Source organism: Benincasa hispida, chromosome 2 (assembly GCF_027475165.1).
Source record: "Benincasa hispida cultivar pf3 chromosome 2, pf3_genome.v1.1, whole genome shotgun sequence".
Classification (NCBI taxonomy): Eukaryota; Viridiplantae; Streptophyta; class Magnoliopsida; order Cucurbitales; family Cucurbitaceae; genus Benincasa; species Benincasa hispida.
Genome location: NC_143479.1, coordinates 6,231,430 through 6,252,841, shown reverse-complemented (window position 1 = coordinate 6,252,841; position 21,412 = coordinate 6,231,430). Strand labels below are relative to the sequence as shown.

The 21,412-nt window shown below is 37.8% G+C and overlaps 1 protein-coding gene across 6 annotated transcripts in view; it reads left to right on the top strand.

Moving 5' to 3' along the window:
- LOC120071440 (pre-mRNA-splicing factor ATP-dependent RNA helicase DEAH1) overlaps nt 1–21,412 on the top strand; it is a 46,306-nt gene that overhangs the window by 24,384 nt on the left and 510 nt on the right. For all 6 annotated transcript variants that reach the window (XM_039023727.2, XM_090310787.1, XM_039023728.2 and 3 more), the window contains 13 exons: nt 26–83; nt 177–245; nt 750–818; nt 14,162–14,251; nt 14,590–14,676; nt 17,265–17,380; nt 17,477–17,543; nt 17,679–18,719; nt 19,028–19,090; nt 19,193–19,316; nt 20,460–20,560; nt 20,906–20,968; nt 21,060–21,132. In XM_039023727.2, the coding sequence (XP_038879655.1) occupies nt 26–83; nt 177–245; nt 750–818; nt 14,162–14,251; nt 14,590–14,676; nt 17,265–17,380; nt 17,477–17,543; nt 17,679–18,719; nt 19,028–19,090; nt 19,193–19,316; nt 20,460–20,560; nt 20,906–20,968; nt 21,060–21,132 (2,021 nt within the window). The remainder of the gene's footprint in view (nt 1–25; nt 84–176; nt 246–749; nt 819–14,161; nt 14,252–14,589; nt 14,677–17,264; nt 17,381–17,476; nt 17,544–17,678; nt 18,720–19,027; nt 19,091–19,192; nt 19,317–20,459; nt 20,561–20,905; nt 20,969–21,059; nt 21,133–21,412) is intronic.

Genomic DNA, 21,412 nt, shown 5'->3' with positions numbered 1-21,412 from the left:
TCTCTCTCTCTCTCTCTCTCTCTAGGTTTGTCTTTGAGGATCAGATTGAGTTTATAAAGGCATCAGTTATGGAAGGTGATGAGGTGTGGCTTAAACTTTTGAAAGTTATTGAATGCAGTTGTGGCACTGTAGTGAAAATCTTGTTTATTTCATGCTACCTTCATTGTTCTTGGTAGTTTGTTGATGAACGTCAGACTGAATCACTTGAGAAGTCCAAGGCTAAGTCAGCTCTGGAGAAGCTGCAGGTTTTGATTCTGATCACTCTTTGTTGTATCAAGTTTATATTGTCACAAACAGGAATTTAATACTCATTGGTATTCATAATTAGATCTTAGTTTTAACTGATTGAACGGGTTTTTCAAGATGAATGGGAGGCAATTAACTTTCTCTAGAGATGACGTTATATGTTCATAATTAGGAATATGATAGTTATGGCATTAGAGGGATATTAGGGGTATATTAGAGATGATGATTAATATAAAGGTCTTAATATAAACGGATTGGAGGGGTTTTTCAAGATGAATGAGAGGCAATGGACTCTCTTCGGGTTTTTCAAGATGAATGGGAGGCAATGGACTTTCTGTTGTCATGATAATTAATATGTGCCACTTTAAACATTAATTTCTGGTCAACTTTGCTATCAATGAATCTCTTTTTAACAAGATCTGACCTTTTTTCATGTAATAATTGTTTATTGGTGTTTACTATCAACTCACAACTGACTGAGAACTAACTTTTTGTTTGCCTAGGAGGAGAGAAAAACATTGCCAATCTATCCATATCGTGATCAATTACTCCAAGCTGTCAACGATTATCAGGTGGGTTTCTTTTTTTGGGTGGATGAGTATTATTATGCTTAAACATTTTCAAGACATATCTGTTCACTTCTCACAAAAATTTGTAGACGAGGTAGATTAGGGGTTCTATACTAAACCAAAGACTAGGAGCTCGCCAACTCTAACTAAAGAATATGGCACTCGCCAACATTAGAAGTTAATATTATAACACTCGATGTCAGAGCTCAAAAGTTTCATCCTATGTCTAACAGTCGTGATCAAAATGTTAGACCCCCTATTATTAACACATAAGGGAAAGGGTAAAACAAGAATTATTCCAAGGATAGTGAATGAAAAAGAGAATAATTGTGAAAGGGGTAGAATAATTCGGTTCTATCAATTTGATATAAGAGCAATTTGATTTTGGCTATGGGATTTGATCTGTAGGGGATTAGGGTAACTGTTAAATGCTCTCTCCTCTCCCTGGCTTCCTCATCCGTCCTAGTGTCGTGCTCTCCTTCCCTCCGATCAGGCTCCGATTAAATTCTTCACCGTCCTCTTCCTTCTTCACTTGTATCTTTTCACACCCGGTCCTCATGGCCCTCCCCCCAGCCCTTCCTTCCAAGACTAGTTCAGCTGTTGAAGTAAGCTGTAGGATTAATGACAGCCATTTCTGTGCCCACCTCCAAGAAGGTTCTTTCATCATAGAAGACGTGGAAGCCAAGAAGCAACTTTTCTTGGCAGAATCGCAGCTACTTTGATTCGTGGAAAACATCTCAGTCCTTTTGAAGCTTCCAACCTCCAGCTTTATTGTCAAAAGTGGTCAAGATGCCTTCGGGGTAACAAAGATATCAAAGATCAGAGTCTACTCAAAATGGTTATTAAGATGTGTCGTTTGGCCTGCGTCTGGAGGATGATAGGTTCCATCAGGATTCCTTAACTCATGTTGACATTCTTTCTATAACATGTTAAGTAGTGCATTGTCTTTAATTGAAGCTGTTCAGGCGGCAAAAATCCTCTAAAGGTCCTAGACACCTTTGTAGACATAGTAAGGGGAAGAAAATCCTTGGTTAAGTCAGCTTTTCCAGCAAAACAGAATCCCCTGCCCCCTCAGATCACTAAAAAACAAAGAAAAACCAAATTTTGGGTTAAAAAAAACCAAGATGTTCTCAAGGAAGATTTCAGCAATTTATGAGTAGTCAGTAGGTTTTGCAAATTCAATAATTGGTCGGAAGTCTCAAAGGAAGTAAAGCTATGGTCAAATTCTAAAGTTATCATTAATCCTCTCTCAGCAGAATCAGCCTTAATAAAGTTGGAAAAGGGGGAATTGGAAGACTTGATTGAACAACCTGGAGTGTGGCAAAGGATTGGACATCATCATCTAAAATTTGAAAGGTGGAACATTACTTTACACAGCTGCCCAAGGTCAATTAAAGGTTATGGAGGCTGGATCTCAATTAAAAATCTGCCACTAGAGTTTTGGCGCAAGCAAATTTTCGAAGCAATAGATTCATATTTTGGAGGATTAGAAGCCATTGCTATAGAAACTTTTAATCTCCTAAATGTGGCAAAAGCTAGAATTCAAGTAAAGAAGGATTTATGTGGGTTTGTGCCAGCAACTTTAGAAGTTTCAGATGAAAACAGGGGAAGCATATTTCTACATTTTGGTGATATTGAGTTCCTAGACCCTTCAGAGAAGGCCAAGAAGATTTTTAATGAAAATGACCTCTCAAATCCGGTAGACATGGCTCGTTTTAATCAAGTTTTGATTGATGAAGGGTTAATTAATACAAATGAGTTTGAAGAATGGTCCTTTCATAAAACAGTCGTTAATCAGTTGAATTTCTCTAGAAATCCCCTGTTTTCAAGGTCTTTATTGTCCCAAACGGAGGATAAAACTATTAGTCCATCGGAAATGGAGATTCAGGGGACTTCTCTAACAGAAGAGGCGGCTCCGGGGGCTTTTCAGATGGTTGGAATAGGAGTCAATCCACTGGAAGTAAACTCTTGTGAAGATCAATCAGAAACCGTTCAAGTCCCTAACCGGTTTGGTGTGAACAGAAAGAGAGAGAAAGTAGAGATGTCATTAAGAAGAGAGAAGGAGGTATGTTTAATAAGGAGAGAACCAATAGAAATTCAAACTCACCCTAGTGGAAGTCCAACAGGTTTGGATTCGGTTATCCCACCAACCGCACCTTTAATTTCTTCTTTTGAAAACTCGGTTGACATCAAATATTCAAAGGAACACCTACAATCCAAAAAATCAATTTATTCAGAGGAAGTCCAACAGTCCAAAAAATTCAATAGTGGAGATTTATTAACAATGGTTAGACAGGAAGTTCAACCGCCTACAGCAGCCCCTTCGTGCACCGAGTTTTTGGTCCCCAAGGCGACAGACGCAATGCCTTTTAATAAAGAAGTCCAAGAGTCTCTTTCAGCCCCCCCTCTCCACATCCCCGAATTATTACTTCCAAAAGACCCTTCAGGCGCCAAAATATCCCCCACATCTTTATCCGGTATTATTCCAAAAAATACAAGCAAGGCCTCCATTCTAAAACCTTTTCGAAAGCATTTTATAAGAAAGAAAACCTCATTCCAAAATGGTTGGACTTCCATGTTAAATGTAGACATATCGGAGAATCGTTGTATTAATGTGCAATTACCCTCTGGCCCTATCATCAGGTCAGTCCCTTCTCCCCCTCATCCTTGCTCCTCCTCATTCCAAGACTTCAAAGTTGGAGACTCACATGTGGCTTTTATGCGAGGCATATCTAGCCCTCCTCCAGTAGATATCAAAAACTATGACTCCGATGAAGACTCTCTGCTCAGCATTAGCAGTGATGAGGGTGGCAGTATAGCCCCTGAATTCCTCCAAGAAGAGGATTACCTTGATTATGAGCAACAACAAGATTTGCACTGCCTGTTTCAACCTGAAGAAAAACTTAAAACGGTTAGTAACATCAGATCTTCCATTAAGCCTATTGACAAAGAAGATATTCCCAGTAATTTGATCTTGTTGGTAGAAGACTATGGTTTGATCTTGGGATAATCCCAAGAATACATCATGAAAATCATATCATGGAATATAAGAGGCTTGGGTGATGCCTCCAAAAGACTAGCAGTAAGAAGAAGCATAAGAAAAACCAACCCGAATTTGGTCATTATCCAAGAAACTAAAAAGGATTCTTTTGATATCAGAATTATAAAAGAACTTTGGAGTTCCAAAGACATAGGGTGGGAGTTTGTGGAAGCGCAAGGCAGATCAGGGGGCTTATTAACCATGTGGGATGAAAGCAAAATCTCAGTTATAGAAGTTCTTAAGGGTGGTCATTTATTATCAGTTAAGTGCATTACATTATGCAAGAAAACAAGTTGGGTCACGAATGTATATGGTCCCACGGATTACAAAGAAAGAAATCATATTTGGCCGGAATTATATTCACTTTCAGGATATTGTTGCGAGTCTTGGTGTATTGGAGGAGATTTCAACATCACAAGAAGGATTTAAGAAAGGGTTCCAACAGGGAGAATAACAAAAGGGATGAAAAAGTTCAACAAATTCATTGATTCAGCAAAATTAATGAAAATCTCCCTTGGTAATGGCCAATTTACTTGGTCAAGAGAAGGTCCTGCAGCTTCTTCTTCACTTCTCGACAGATTTCTGGTCTCTAATAGTTGGGATGATACCTTTGCAAATACCAGAGTAGTAAGATTGGCACGATTATGTTCAGATCACTTCCTAATTCTTCTTGAAGCCAGATCATTCGAATGGGGGCCATCTCCTTTCAAATTTTGTAGCAGTTGGTTATCTATAGTAGAAAGCTGAAAAATTATTAAAGACACATTATCAATGGGACTTCAGCAAGGTTGGGCCGGCTTTGTCATCTCTATTAAGCTAAGAAAAGTCAAGACAACTCTTAAAGCTTGGCATTTAGATTTTGAAACAACAAGGAAATCAAGAGAGGAAGTGTTACTAAGAGAAATAGATAAGATTGATCAGCAAGTAGAAGCTCATGGGTTAACGGAAACAGAAAGGAGTATGAGAAATTCTTTGATAGCTGAATTATTTTCCCTCTATGGAATTGATGAAAGAAATCTAAGGCAAAAAAGCAAGCTTAGTTGGCTAAGCTTAGGGGATGAGAATACAAAATTTTTCAACAGATTTCTGGATGCAAAAAAAAGAAAGAATCTTATCTTCGAACTCATAAATGACCAAGGAGTAGCAACCAACTCTTTCAAGGAGATTGAAGACCTAATTTTAGACTTCTACTCCACGTTGTACACCAAGTCTCCAGGCCAAAGAACAGTTCCTATCAACTTCAAATGGTCCAAAGTCTCTACAATGCAAAGCTGACAGCAGGATTTTCTATAGTCAAAATCAGATCTGCCTTAAACTTATTGGGCAAAAATAAGGCCCCTGGACCGGATGGTTTTACTGCTAAATTCCTCAAATTCTGGGATTTTTTCAAGGATAAATTCCTAGAACTCTTAAGATTTCTATAACAATGGGAAGTTGAATTCATGTATAAAGGAAAACTTCATCAGCCTAATTCAAAAGAAAAAGGATGCTCCTTTTGGGGATGGCACCTCCGACTGGCAAGAATTCAATGATATGGTCAGCAGTTGCCTCAAGGATCCCTCACCAAACTCGTTTTCTTCTGAGAATAAACTCCCCCCTTCAAAAGTTGACAAGCCACCATTGAGTACCTCTCTTCAGCCACAGATTTCCTCAAGGAACCCGAGTTCCCCTGTCTCCCCTGTTTCGTTGGTCAAAAAACAAAATAGGCATCACCAATGGGTTATCAAGCATGCTGATGTGCTCCAACCTGACTTTTCCAACCTATGGATTGTCTCACGTCTATTTGAGTTCGATAATTGGCTTGATATTTGTAAAACACTCAAAGATCACTTCCAATCTAATGTTATTATCAATCCTTTATTTGCAGAAAATGCTTTGGTAACAATGGAACAAGACTCCTTAGATGAACTGATTAATATCTCAGGCAAGTGGCAGAAATTCGGCTCCTTCCACCTGAAATTCGAAAGATGGAACAACTCCATCCATGGCAGACCAGCTTATGTCAGGGGTTATGGGGACTGGATCTCTATCAAGAACTTACCCCTTGACTACTAGTGCAAGCAAACCTTTGAGGCGATCGGGAAATACTTTGGTGGGTTAGAAAGCATAGCAATGGAAACACTTAATTTGATCAATGTCTCGGAGGCCAAAATTAAAGTAAAGGAGAATCTTTGTGGTTTTATCCCAGCAACAATAGGAGTTTCAAATGAAAAAAGAGGCTCCATCTACTTGAATTTCGGTGATATTTCGTCATCCAACCTTCCTAGGTCAGGGGTGAATTATTTGAATTTGACTTTACAAATCCCATTGATCTAATTCGACTAAATGAAGTTAAATGTGATGAAGGCATTTATTGTGATCCAGTAAATTCAAACTTCAATTTCCTCCTTTCCTCCAACCGCAACATTAAGTTCTCTAGAAGCCCAGGAGTCTTTGTGGATAATAAAGAAAACAAGAAGAGAGAGATTAAATCCAAGGCCAAGAAGTCAAGAGGCCGTTCGTCTTCTGAGCCGCCCCTCCGATCCTGCCTCAGCCCTCAGTCGGTTGATCTTCCCAAGCTGCTATCTTCAGAGCCGCTTGTAGAGGAAAAGGATTTAATTATTGAAAAAAAGACAGAGGGTCGTGACCCTTCAACTTCCCCTCAAAAAGGCGCCAAAAATGATTTGGAAAAAATCAGTAATATCGGTCTGGTTCTTTCTCTTCAGAAAGTAGTTTCGTCTCCAACCAATTTTGAGAAGTTTGTTGCTCAAGTTTCTCTCACGAAGAAGCCGGAGACCTCGGTCTCTAACCCATTCTCCCACAGACGGATCCAAAAGTTGAAAAGGAATAAGCCATTAAAGCCTTTCAATACTGCAAAAAAGAAGTCGTTTGGGCTGCGGCCTTTTCCCAGACATTTCATCAGAAAGCACATATCCTTTCAAAACCCTTGATCAGCCATCTCCAACCTGGATATTCTTGAAGTAAGTTGTGCTAACCTCCAAGCTAATCCTTAATCTTCGGGCCCAGGTAGGGAGATCCTACCTTTTCTACACTGCACCCGAAGTGGTAAATCCTCTCCAAAAAGTCAAGTTCTCGGCTGTAACAAGTTTATTTCTCCTTCTCCATTCTCCCAAGAATCAGATGATGACTTGTTGGCTAGTGTGAGTAGTGAGGAGCCGGACATTAATGATGTTGAATACAACAAAGAACTCGAAGATTACCAAGAAGGCATGGATTTCTCCCTGAGTCAGCTCTTCCTTCACTCAGACGAACCTACACAGGTTAGTGAAAACATTTTCCCCACCCCCCCTCTAAATTTGTTAGTTGTCCCACAGACCCTACATTCCATCATAAAAGAGTGTGAATTCATCTTGGCCTGATCGAAGGGGAAGTGCTAAAGAATCCTCGGTGGTCCTTAATGAAGATTGTTACTTGGAACACAAGAGGCTTAGGGGATTCCTCAAAAAGATTGCTTCTGAAAAGATTTTTGAAAAAAGTCAATTCAGATACGTCCTTATTCAAGAAACAAAAAAAGATAGAATTGAGGGCTCCTTTATCAAAAGCCTTTGGAGCTCAAAAGAGGTAGGTTGGGCCTTGGTGGAAGCTAAAGGAAAATCGGGAGGTTTACTCACAATGTGGGATGAAAGAAAAATTCTAGTTTCCTGCAGTTCAAAAGATGAATTCTCTCCTTCAATCAAGTGTCAAACAATAAACAAAAAGATTTGCTGGATTACAAATGTCTATGGCCATTGTGATTACCGAGAAAGGAGAAGAATGTGAGCAGAATTATCCTCCCTAGCAGAGAAATTTGATGATCCGTGGTGTATTGGTGGGGATTTCAATAGCATTCGAAGAAGGCATGAGAGATTCCCAAAAGGTAGAGCAACGAGGGATATGAATAACTTCAATAAGTTCATCAGGCTAAACAATCTGCTGGAAATTCCACTCTCAAATGGCCAATTCACTTGGTCTAGGGAAGGAAATGGTGCTTCCAAATCTCTCCTAGACTGTTTTCTTGTATCAAGCACATGGGAAGAAGTTTTTGATAATTCAAGGGTTGCAAGACAAGCTAGAACCATGTCAGACCACTTTCCTCTTACTTTAGAAGCAGGAGCATTTGAGTGGGGGTCCTCACTGTTTCGTTTTTGTAACAGCTGGTTGAGTAATAAGGATTGCTGTAAATTGATTGAAAAATCTCTAAAAAAGAAGGAAATTCATAAGTGGGTAGGATTTACTCTCTCCACAAACTTAAGAGAAACAAAATCAGTTCTTAAGAAATGGTTTCATGATTATGGGAAAGAGATGAAGATGAAAGAGGAAAGCTTACTAAAAGAACTTCAAAGAAAAGACTCACTGACAGTGGATGTATCTTCTCGGATCAGTGGTGATGAAGCAACCTACTCCTTGAAAGCAGACCTCCTGGCCTTATACCAACTGGAAGAAAGAAGCCTAATTCAAAAATGCAAGTTAAAATGGTTAAAAGAAGGGGACGAGAACATCTCTTTCTTCCATAGATTCCTATCTGCTAGAAAAAGAAAAAATTTGATTGCAGAATTGCTTAATGAACAAGACCTTCCAACCAAATCTACCTGGGATATTGAAGATATCATTTTGGGCTTTTACTCCTCATTGTACTAAAAAAGTAATGGTCCTCGAGCCATTCTCCTCAACCTTGACTGGTCTAGAGTCTCAAGAAGTCAAAATGAGCAGCTGGTAGTAAGTTTTTCTGCTTTAGAAATCAAGCTAGCAGTGAAAGGGTTAGGAAGAAATAAGCACCAGGGCCGGATGGCTTCACACCAGAATTCTTCATCCATTTTGGCATCTTCTGAAAGACAACCTTATAAAAATGTTTGATGATTTCTACAGCAACGGTAAACTCAATTCGTGTATTAAAGAGAACTTTATTTGCCTAATTCCAAAAAAGTCCGATGCAGTGAAGGTAAAATCTCATGCCAAGCATAGTAGCCTCTACTCAAAGTGCCTTTATTGAGGGAAGACAGATCCTAGACCCCATCCTAATTGCAAATGAAGCAGTTGAGGACTATAGATCGAAAGGGAAGAAAGGTTGGCTTCTAAAGTTTGATTTGGAGAAAGCCTTTGATAGAGTGGACTGGTCCTTCCTTGAAAAAGTCCTACTTGGGAAGAATTTCAGCTCAAAATGGATCTCTTGGATTTTGGGCTGCATCACCAATCCAAAGTTCTCCATCTTTATCAATGGAAGGCCTCGTGGAAGGATAGTTGCAACTAGAGGAATCAGGCAAGGAGATCCCCTTTCTCCTTTCCTCTTCATCCTTGTGGGAGAAGTTTTAAATGCCTTAATCAACCGGTTACATGAGAAAGATTGCTTTGAAGGCTTTTTGGTAGGGAAGGATAAAGTCCATGTTTCAATTTTGCAATTTGCCGATGACACCCTTATCTTTTACAAATATGATGAAGCTATGCTAGAGTCTTTTCGGGCCACTCTTGACCTTTTTTAATGGTGTTCTGGCCAGAAAATTAATTGGGAGAAATCATCTCTTTTTGGTATAAATATAGGCCTTGACATGCTGAATAAGTGGGCAGCAAAGTTCAATTGTAAAGCCGAGCAACTCCTCCTCTATTTAGGACTTCCATTGGGAGGCTACCCGAAAAAGATAGATTTCTGGCAGCCTGTTATTGATAAACTTCAAGGCACTCTTGATAAATGGAGAAGATACAATATTTCAAGAGGAGGAAGAGCAACCCTTTGTAAGTCAGTACTCTCGAACCTCCCCACTTACTATATGTCTTCCTTCTTGATTCCAAAAAAAGTGTTGTACATCTTAGAAAAAATATTGAGGAATTTCTTTTTGGGAAGGCCACAAAGGGGGTAAACTAAATCATTTAGCCAAATGGGAGCTTGTGGCTAAATCTCATGAAGAAGGTGGCCTTGGTTTGGGAGGCTTGAAAGAGAAAAATCTGGCTCTTTTAGCAAAGTGGGGCTGGAGATTCCAACATGAAAGCTCTTCCCTTTGGTGCAGAGTGGTCAAAAGCATACATGGCAGTAGCATTTTCGGGGGTCACACATCTGGTAAGGCATGAGCAGCCTTAGAAGCCCATGGATCAACATTTCAAGGGCTTGGTTGAAAAATCTGTCGGTGTTTGTTTTAGGCAATGGTCTTAAAATTTCTTTTTGGTTAGATGTTTGGCTTGGCAATCTCCCCCTTTCATCCAGATTCTCCAGATTATTTAGATTGGCCACTCAATCAAACGGTTCTGTGAGGGAGCATTGGGATCACAGCACTACCTCTTGGAGCATCTCTTTTAGAAGGCATTTAAAAGATGAAGAGATTATTGAATTTCAAGATTTGTTAAGCCTCATTTCTAAAGATGCAAGAACGCCCTGACTCAAAGGTTTGGTCTTTGGAACCCAATGGAGCTTTCTCGGTTAAATCCTTAACCAACTATCTTCGCAAAGCCCCCCGAATTGATCCTCTACTATATGAAGCTCTCTAGAAATCAAAAAGTCCAAGGATAATAAATATAGTCCTTTGGATAATGGTTTTTGGATCCCTAAACTGCTCAAGTGTGCTGCAAAAGAAGCTTGTCTCCCACTACATCTCCCCCAATATATGTGCTTTGTGTAAAAAGAATGGGGAAGACCTACAACACCTTTTTATCGACTGTTTTAATGCACAAAGCTGTTGGTTTTCGCTCTTCAATATCTTTAATTTGTGCTGGACCTTCGGAGCAGATTTTAGCCTAAATGTGCAATAGTTGTTGATAGGGCCGGTTCTCAAGAAAACACATCAAATTCGGTGGGTCAATGCTGTAAAGGCTGTACTAGCTGAATTGTGGTTTGAGCGGAATCAAAGAGTCTTCCAAGACAAGGAAACCCCATGGTTCTCAAGATATGAAGCTGCAAAGCTGAAAGCCTCTCTTTGGTGCTCCCTTTTAAGCTCCTTTGCAACATACTCTAGTCAGGAAATCAGTCTAAATTGGCATTCATTCCTTTCTCCAGCTTTCTGAAGTTCACATTGCTTCGTTTTTTAGTTCTCTCTTTGTTATAATTTTCCAGTTGGTTCTCTCTCTCTCATTATTAGTATTGTATCCCTTTGTATTGCTTAATTTAAAGGCTTTTCTAGTGTTAGGATGTGATGAGTGGTGCTAAGGGGGTGTCAACCTAGTTGAGATGCCCGGGTGCACCTGCGGATCCTTATGACTTCCTTGTAAATTGAGCATTAGTCTCACTTCATTTTCTTAATGAATAAAGAGATTTGTTTCCTTTTCAAAAAAAAAAAAAAAATGCTGTTCGAGTATGTGATTTCAGACCAATAAGCTTAGCTACTTTGACTTATAAAGTAGTAGCTAAAGTACTAGCGGAGAGGCTAAAAAAGGTAATGCCAAGTATAATAGAGGCTTCACAAAGTGCTTTCATTGAAGTAAGGCAAATATTAGACCCAATCCTCATAGCAAATGAAGTGGTTGAAGATTATCATTCCAAGAGGAAAAGAGGGTGGATTTTAAAACTTGATCTAGAAAAAGCCTTTGATCGTGTTGATTGGGAATTTCTTGAAAAGATCCTTGTTGAAAAGAATTTTGATTTAAGATGGATAATGTGGATGATGGGTTGTATTTCTAACACAAAATTCTCAATTTTTATAAATGGAAGACCTCGTGATAGAATCCAAGCCTCAAGAGGGATAAGGCAAGATGACCCTCTTTCTCCCTTCCTTTTTCTATTAGTCAGTGAAGTCCTATGTGCATTACTGTCCCAGCTTCATGAGAAAGGTAAGTTTGAAGGCTTTATAGTGGGCAAAGATAGAATTCATGTTCCTCTATTGCAATTTGCAGATGATACATTAATTTTCTGCCAAGATGACAAGAAAAAGCTTAGAAACCTAAAGAAAATAATTGAACTCTTTGAGTGGTGTTCTGGGTTGAAGATTAATTGGGAAAAATCAGCTATAAGCGGCATCAATATTGACCACATTAAGCTACAATCAGAAGCTGCCATTCTGAATTGCAAGGCTGTCTCTCTTCCATTCATGTCCCTCGGTCTTCCATTAGGTGGCTATCCTAAACAATTGGCTTTTTGGCAACCAGTAATTGATAAAATTCAAAGTAAATTGGACAAATGGAAGAGATACAATCTTTCTAGAGGAGGTTGCTCCACCCTTTGTAAGTCGGTTCTTTCTCATATCCCAATTTACTATATGTCACTTTTCTTGATGCCAGAAAAGGCGGTTCGAATTTTAGAAAGACTGTTGAGAAATTTTTTATGGGAAGAGCATTCTGGAAGTAAAATAAATCATTTAGTAAAATGGGACCTTGTTTCTCGTTTTCAAGAAGATGGTGGTCTTGGTATTGGTGGTTTGAAACTCAGAAACCAAAGCCTTCTAGCAAAATGGGGGTGGAGGTTCATCAATGAGGAAAATTCCCTTTGGAGGAAAATAATTACAAACATCCATGGAAAAACTAAGTTTGGTTGGCACACTAATGGTAAAACTACCAGCAGCCTTAGAAGTCCTTGGATCAACATCTCAAGATCTTGGCTAAAAGTAGAATCCTTGGCAGCCTTCAAAGTAGGTAATGGTGAAAGGGTAGGTTTTTGGCGTGACCCTTGGTTGGAAATTGTTCCTTTAAAAGACTCATTTCCTAGTCTTTTCTCCATCTCCACCAAGCCCGAAGGCTCATTACAAGACTATTGGGATGAGACATCAACTTCTTGGTTTTTCTACTTTAGAAGACTGCTAAAGGATGAAGAGGCAGAAAACTTCCAGCTCCTGATTGAAAAGCTTTCCCACTCTAAACTTAATTCGCTCCTCGATAAAAGAAGGTGGACTTTAGAACCAAGTGAGATTTTTTCAGCCAAGTCTCTTGTAAAGTATCTATCCTTCTCCTCCCCAATTGGACCACAATTAGAATCAGCGTTATGGAAGTCCAAGAGTCCTAGAAGGGTTAATATACTGATTTGGATCATTCTGAATGGCTTGCTTAACAGTGCAGGTATTCTTCAAAGGAAGCTGCCTACTCACTATATTTCTCCATAGGTTTGCTCTCTTTGTTGGATAAACTCAGAATCTCTCTCACTTGTTCTTCCAGTGTGTTTTTGCAGAAAACTGTTGGATACGTTTATTTAATTGCTTCAATGTCAGCTGGGTCTAGACAATGATTTTAAGGCAAATGTGCTACAATTTTTAATCGGTCCAAAATTGAAGAAGAAGCCAAGATTACTTTAGGTCAATGCAGTCAAAGCTTTGTTATCAGAACTATGGTTCGAAAGGAATCAAAGAGTATTTCAAGACAAAGCATCTATTTGCTCCTTTAAATTCGATATCGCTCTTATCAATGCCTCCTCTTGGTGCTCTCTCTCCAAAGCTTTTAAAGATTTCTCCATTCAAGACATCAGTCTCAATTGGAACACCTTCATCTTCCCACTTTCTTGATATTGTAACTGCCTAGTTGTTGGCATCTTTTATTTTTCAGATTATCATTTTGGTGTATGCCTTAATTAGGCAAGGTCTAGTAAGATTTGTACTCAGCTATTGAATTTCTGTTCTACATTTTAGGAGATGATGAGAATGCTATAGAGGTGTCAACCTAGTTGAGATGTCCTGGTGCATTTGCTGATCCTTTTTGATTAGTTTTGTTTTCTAGTGTTTGTTTCCTTTCATATACTTGTAACATCTTTCATTATCTTAATGAAGTGGGTTGCTTCTTGTTCAAAAAAAAAATTTGTGAAAGGGCTAGAACCGTATGGAGAGAGGGAAGGAATAATTGGGAGTGAAATAACCGTAAGGAGGGAACGAGAAGTGGAAGGGGACCACTGAGGCGCTATAAAACCAGAGCAGAAGGAAGACAAGGGGGAACCTATTTTGAGGATGAAAAGCTGTGGTAGCTTTTGAAGGAGAGATCGCCGGCCCTCTCGAATAGGCTGGGTACCTGCATTTATTTTCATTTCCTTTTGTTCATCTTCTTGGATTAATGTGAGGAGATTTCTTATTGTCTTGCTGTTTCTTTACTTGTACTGGTTTTTCTGCTCATTTTCTCTATTTCAATAAACTGTAATCAGAGCTCTTGCTCTGTTCTTGTTCTATCCTTGTTCGGTTTGCTGAGTGTAGGAATCAGATACCTAACACAAAATCTTCACTTGTTTGTTGCTAAGGATGCACATTAGATTTGGTGCACATCATTGTTGCCATTTTTTCTTTTTATTTCTTTTTACTGTTTCCGAACTTACTAGGCATTAAGGACCAGACTAGGAACTGAAATTTTTAGCCACCTTCGAATATCTGGTTGTCTTTAGACTAATTTCTGCATACATGCACGGAATTTTATTGTAACCCTTGATGTTTTCCTTTTATAGGTTCTTGTAATTGTTGGTGAAACTGGTTCTGGAAAGACCACACAGATTCCTCAATATCTTCATGAAGCTGGGTACACAAAGCGAGGAAAAGTATGACCTTCTATTCTTACCAAATTGACTTTTGTTTGTTGCGCTTAGTGGAGCTTGGAGTTTTTGGATAAACATTTGTAGGAATTCTTACATTATTCTCTTATTGGTTGAACAAAAAATGCTTCATATTGGCTTCTTTTTCATAAAAAAAAAAAAAAGCTTTATATTGGAGATTCTGGATTTGTACTTCCTCTTCTAGTTTTGATTAAGGAGTTGGTTGCAATTGTAGTGAGCAAAAAATAATGGATGTGCTTGTAATTAGTCATCAACTGAATGACTTGTCAGAATCTTTTTGTTTCCCTGATATGTAAAATTCATTTTCATGCCATCTTCTTAAGGTTGGATGCACGCAACCACGTCGAGTTGCTGCTATGAGCATTGCTGCTCGGGTATCTCAAGAACTGGGTGTCAAGCTTGGTCATGAGGTGATGTTGCCTTGACTGGAAGCCTAAATCCTTTCTCCCTTCCACGAACTATTTTGATACTATGGTGCATCTTATTACATGATTTGTTTTACATGGTAGTTGTCTTATCTTATTTATTTTGTAGTTTTAAAGATGGGACAAACAGTGTAACGACCCGACCCATAGGACTTAAGTTAGGTCGTTACTAAATACATGCATGCATGAAACTTAAAACGACACTCTTTTATGGTGAAATAAATGCTAAATAAATAAGGTAAGTGCAAAAGACTTTTGTTAAATTCAAATATTAAAAACAACATTAGGGTACCCATAAATCATAAATGATAATAAATAAGTTTGAAAACGATTCTTAATAGTAAGTTTTAAACATCAACATTGAAAGCTAAGGAAAACATGAAAAGAAGTTTAAATCTCATGAGCGGAAGCATAAAACTAGTCCCAATGGCTCCATCACGATTCCGCTTGTCCATCGCCCGTGCATCTCTACTTTTACCTGAAACAACAACATGAGCAAGAATGAGTATAAAATACTCAGTAAGTAACCCCACTACTAAGGTCAGGTTAGGCATATATGTCCTCTAGATGCCTACCTCTGGTGGAACATATAAACTGTCCTAGTCCTCATGGGACACATACATACATGAAAAACTAAGTTCTATTCTACTGTAGCTAAATATGCCCACTACCTCTGGTGAATCTCGAAGGAAACACAATCTGGTGAATCCCGAAGGAAACACAAACTGGTGAATCCCGAACATTCTAACTAATCAGAAAAATCACGATCACAATCTCAACATGGTTCTATAACATACATATACATCTCATCATCATGATTCTACAATATACATATAAATTTCTTCATCATAGCTTTACAACATATGTATGCATCTCATCCTCAGATTCAGCAGGATCTCCAATAAAAATAATATATTCAAACATTTCTATACGCAACTAGCCTTTTAAACTTTCATATCAGCAAGGCATACATAAACATCAAACTAACAATATACCCTCAGTAAATCATATTTGTCAATACTTGGCTCTAGTCATTTCAAACCTCTGTAAATGAAGACAAAGATAAATATCATGCTAACTAATAATCCTCAATAAATCATAATTATCATTGTCGGGCACTAGGGCAGTTCCAGTAGTAAGATTACTTACCTCAAGTTAAATCCAAATAAACCCAAGCAAGCTTATCCTTTTCTAGCCAAGCAACACCTAAAATAAATCCAATATTTAAATCAATATTTTGGGTCTAACTCCAATAACCAAATTATTCAAAGACCTCCAATTTAACTTTATCTAAACTATGGCTTGGTCTAAACTTAATTCCAAAACCCAATTCTGTTGGCTACCTGAACATACACAAATTCCAAAATTAATAACTTAATTCTCCACAATTAATCTTAATTCAAAATAACCAACCAACAACTTACTTCAAACTTACCAAACTTCAAAAGAAAATTGGCTTCTACTTTGATGAGCAACACTTCTAAAAGTCTCAAATCTTGAATCTAAAGTCCAAACCAAGGAGATATTAACAATTTTAACCGAAACCAATTGGGTAAACAAACCTCTCAAATAAAACAATCCAAAGATCTTACCCAAAAATTTCAAGACCCAGTGAGAAACAACCAAAAATGTCGGCGGCAGCCATCGGAACATAAGCGGATGAACGGTGGCACACGACGGTCGGATGGCGAGCTGATGGCTAGGCTGGGATGCTAGAGGCGGCTGGTGCACAGTGAGGCGCTGTGACTCGTCAAACAGAGGCAGCACGAAACGATCGGCGGTGAATTCGACTTGCTAGACGACAACCGTGAACGCCAAGCGTGAACGACTGATGGACGCTGGTGGGGGCGTACGAACCACTGGATCTCTCTCAATTTGGCACGGCGGACTAGGCTACCGACATCGAGGCGTTCGACGACGTGGACGATCGGCTTCGCGGTTGGCGGCAACGGAGCGACGCATTGCAGAAGGGAGCCTGAGGCTTCGACGGCGGTTTAGGGCTCACGGCAAGAGGATGGAAAAGAAGAGTTTCAGGGGGAGGGGGGTCTGGTGCGTGAAACATGTGGGAGAGGGAAAGAATAAATAAAAAAAGATAATAAAATAAAACAAAACAAAACAAAATATTTATTTTATTTTATTCTATTATATTTTATTTTATGTTACTAAATCCTTCTCCCCAACAACTTCCAATTCAAAAAGAATTTAATTAACAACCTTAAAAATGAAATTAATTCTTGACATTAATTTCAAACATAAATTTCCAACTTTAAATAATTAAATTCCAGCAGTTACACTTAAAAGTCCAAAATTCCAAAGATGCCATCAATTAAAGGAAATTACTGAAATTACATTACTAACAAAATTTGGGGTGTTACAAATAAACACCTCTTTCATTCTTTACATTCACTAATTTCCATTACAAATTTATGCAACCTCCTTTGGTATGTTGTTTCACTCATATTGGTATCTAGTGAATATTACTTGGTATTTGTTACATTGAACTATACTTCATATGAATTCCCAGAATGTATTTCTCTTAGCACTCATCCGTCATCTCTTCCTAATATTTTTAGGTTGGTTATTCAATACGTTTTGAGGATTGTACGTCAGATAAGACCGTTTTAAAGTACATGACAGATGGGATGTTGTTACGAGAATTCCTTGGTGAACCTGACCTTGCAAGCTACAGGTGCACCTTACTGGATATTTGATATTTATTTGTAATCCAAGTCGATTAGCCTCTTTTCTAACTCTATTTGCAATATTATTGAATTCCTTTTTTTAGTGTTATAATGGTGGATGAGGCTCATGAAAGAACATTATCAACTGATGTTCTGTTTGGGTTAGTGAAGGTGAGTTGAAGCTCCAACTACAACTTTATTTTGTGCCTTACGCATTTTGCATTTCTTTGTATCTTGTTTCTTTCAGTTAGCTCAATTATTTTTGTTCTTTTTTCTCTTTTTCCAATTATGTTCTTTTCCTAATAGGATATTGCTAGGTTTCGACCTGATTTGAAGTTACTAATTTCAAGTGCAACACTTGATGCCGAGAAGTTCAGTGATTACTTTGATTCGGCTCCAATATTTAAAATTCCTGGTAGACGTTATCCTGTAGAAATTAACTTCACAAAAGCTCCTGAAGCAGACTATTTAGATGCAGCAATCGTGACTGCACTTCAGATTCATGTCACAAAGCCCCCAGGAGATATATTGGTGTTTCTCACTGGTCAAGAAGAGATTGAAGCAGCTGAGGAAATAATGAAACATAGAACTCGGGGACTAGGCACCAAAATTGCAGAACTCATTATTTGCCCCATATATGCTAACTTACCAACAGAGCTTCAGGCTAAGATATTTGAACCGACACCCATAGGAGCAAGGAAAGTTGTCTTAGCAACTAATATAGCAGAGACATCCTTGACGATTGATGGGATAAAATATGTCATTGATCCTGGTTTTTCTAAAATAAAATCATATAACCCAAGGACTGGGATGGAGGCGTTGCAAGTGAGTCCCATCTCTAAAGCATCAGCAAATCAGAGAGCAGGGCGTTCTGGACGAACGGGCCCTGGAATGTGCTTCCGTTTGTATACTGCTTATAGTTATTATAATGAGATGGAAGACAATACAGTACCAGAAATACAAAGAACAAATCTCGCTAATGTTGTGCTTACACTTAAGAGCCTTGGTATTCATGACTTGGTAAATTTTGATTTTATGGACCAACCTCCATCTGAAGCATTGCTAAAAGCTTTGGAATTGCTTTATGCACTTGGTGCTCTAAATAAACTTGGTGAACTGACTAAGTTGGGTAGGCGGATGGCAGAGTTTCCTCTTGATCCCATGCTTTCTAAGATGATGGTTGCTTCTGAAAAATTCAAGTGTTCAGATGAGATTATTTCTATTGCAGCTATGCTTTCTATTGGAAATTCTATTTTTTATCGTCCGAAGGATAAACAAGTTCATGCTGACAATGCCCGGATGAATTTTCACACTGGGAATGTGGGGGATCACATTGCACTGCTGAAGGTTTCATTTCTCTAAGAACCTTTTTCCTAATATTTTTTACATTCTTAAACTCACATTTTAAATCTACCTAGTTATGAAATTGAGTTTCATACTTTTCAAAATGATAGCACTATTAATTGTTAATTATTTTAAAAAATGTTATCTATTGGGCCTTTTCTCATAGGCAGCCGTTCATTTGTATGACATATTTTTTTGAACTTGGGTTTAAATAAGTTAGGTATTAAAAATTTTAGTTCCAAATTGCAAGTATGGAACTGCTATTCTTCCTTTTTGTTAATTTTTTTAATATTTTAATATTTATTATTTAGGTTTACAACTCGTGGAGGGAAACTAATTACTCTACGCAATGGTGCTACGAAAATTACATCCAGGTTGGTTCAGCTAACACTTGGCTCATTATGTATTTCTACTTTTTAATGAATCTGTTAATTTCTCGTTCGTGGAGCTGATATATTGTCCTTTGTGTTTGCTAGGTTAGAAGTATGAAACGTGCAAGAGATATCAGAGACCAACTTGAAGGGCTCTTAGAAAGGGTTGAAATCGAATTAACTTCAAATTTGAATGACTTGGATGCAATAAAGAAGACCATAATATCTGGTAGGTGGAAATAAAAAATTATTCCTCAGTGTTAGTAATCTGAATTCCGTAAAGCCGTTCTTTTCACTGTTATGGTGAAACATGAAATGTGACGTACATGATTGATACAGTTTGGTTCCCCTTTAAATAGAACGGTTTTTTAAGTTATGAATGCTGACTAAACAAATCTGTATTATACAGCGGCAGGCTGAAAATTTGTAAGACTTATTAAATCCCTAACCTTAAAAGTAACGCTATGGATTAATTGACAGCTTTTGACAGGGATAGAGATATCTTTCATCTTTGTATGAACTCTGAAAAGAAGGGGGATTCTGAGGGGTTACAAAATTGGGTTTGCCTGGAACCTGTTCAGCTTGAAGAGTTGGCAATGAAGTTTGGGTTTTTGGCAATTTAAATTTTGAAGTACGACATGCAGCTGCAGTTTTCAAATATGTAATGTTACGGTCACTAACAGTACTGATATTGATGTAACCTAAGAGATAAAATGAGAGAAATCTCCGATACTAAAATCAAAGTCTTTCTTATGAATCAAAAGTTATCAGCAAGATGACAATTACACTATTTTTAGAGAATTGAAAAGCAAACTAATCCTAATTCTAATTAATAGAAAAAACTAATCCTAATCCTAATAAACCAAAGAAATTAATTCTAATCATAATCAATCAAGGAAACTAATTCTAATCCCAATCAATCATGAATTTGACCGAGAGTTCCTAAGTTAATCTAATCCTACTACATCAGTTACTATCCAATTCACACAAAATATGTATAGTTATGAACAGTACTGCACTGTAGTTGGGTTTACAATTGGCTTGCAGCTGCTGTGTAGTCTGTATTTGCCTTGACTAAAGTCCTGTTACAATAAGTCTTGAAGATAGCGGGAAATTGATAAATCTACTTTGCTTGTGTGGAATAGGATGTACTTTGATCTGGTTGTGCCACGGAGATTTCCTAACCATCAGGCTTCATCACCATTCATTTTTTTCACTAGAATGATGCAACGATTAAGGAGTTTGAAATGACTTGTCTTTCTAGATATTGTTGAAGTGGAGTTCTGTCAAAATTCTAGTGTTTACTAATTTGAAAGAATCTTCTTTTCTTCCATTGGGATCTGCAGTCTTTTTTATTAAAATTGTTTTTCAGGATTTTTCCCTCACTCTGCAAAGTTACAAAAGAATGGTTCCTATCGGACAATTAAGCATCCACAGACGGTTCATATACATCCTAGCTCAGGGTTGGCTCAGGTATGCTGTTACCCACAACTCTGAAATAATGTATTGCTCCCTGTTAGGAGTGTTCCTTGATTCTTTATGGTTTTAAAATGAGTGCAGGGTTTTGAGTTCCTATTATTCTTCTGTCCACACATAGGTCTTATTTTAGGAGCTATTTGTTATCACTACAAAAAGTGTCGGATCATTTTCATTTTAAATTGAAAATGAACTATTGATTATTAATAGACGTTTTTTAGTTTTGTTTTTTTATTGGAATTGTTGGTAATAATGGGTTTCCTAAAGAAGAATTGTAAAAGTGAAAAAAAAAAATATATATGCTTTTATATGGTATTTCATTATTTTGATTCACCGTCTCAGGTTCTTCCGAGATGGGTTGTATACCATGAATTGGTGTGTACCTCAAAAGAATATATGAGACAGGTGAGTGATACTTTCTGCCCTCTAATTATCCATTTTAATTCATCTTATTCCTTCATTTCGGCTTATATGTTATTTATCAATTGAGTTATAGGTAACGGAGTTGAAGCCCGAATGGTTGGTTGAAATTGCTCCACATTTCTATCAGCTCAAGGATGTTGAAGATTGTATGCTCCCTTTCTCTCTCTCTAAACTGGACATAAGATTATCTTTCAAATCAAGCAAATATTTAGCGATATATTATTCAGAAAATGACTGGCGATGTTTGAAATACCTCTTTCTTGAATAAACATCAGAATCTGATGCTTGAAGTTAATAAAACTAATGTAAGCTTGAAGTTGGAAGGAACAAGAACTCGTAGATGTCATAGTTCTTGGATTATAATAGTGGGAAAGTTTTTATGTTTTATACTTAATGAGCTATAAACCTTTCTATTTTACAAACTTT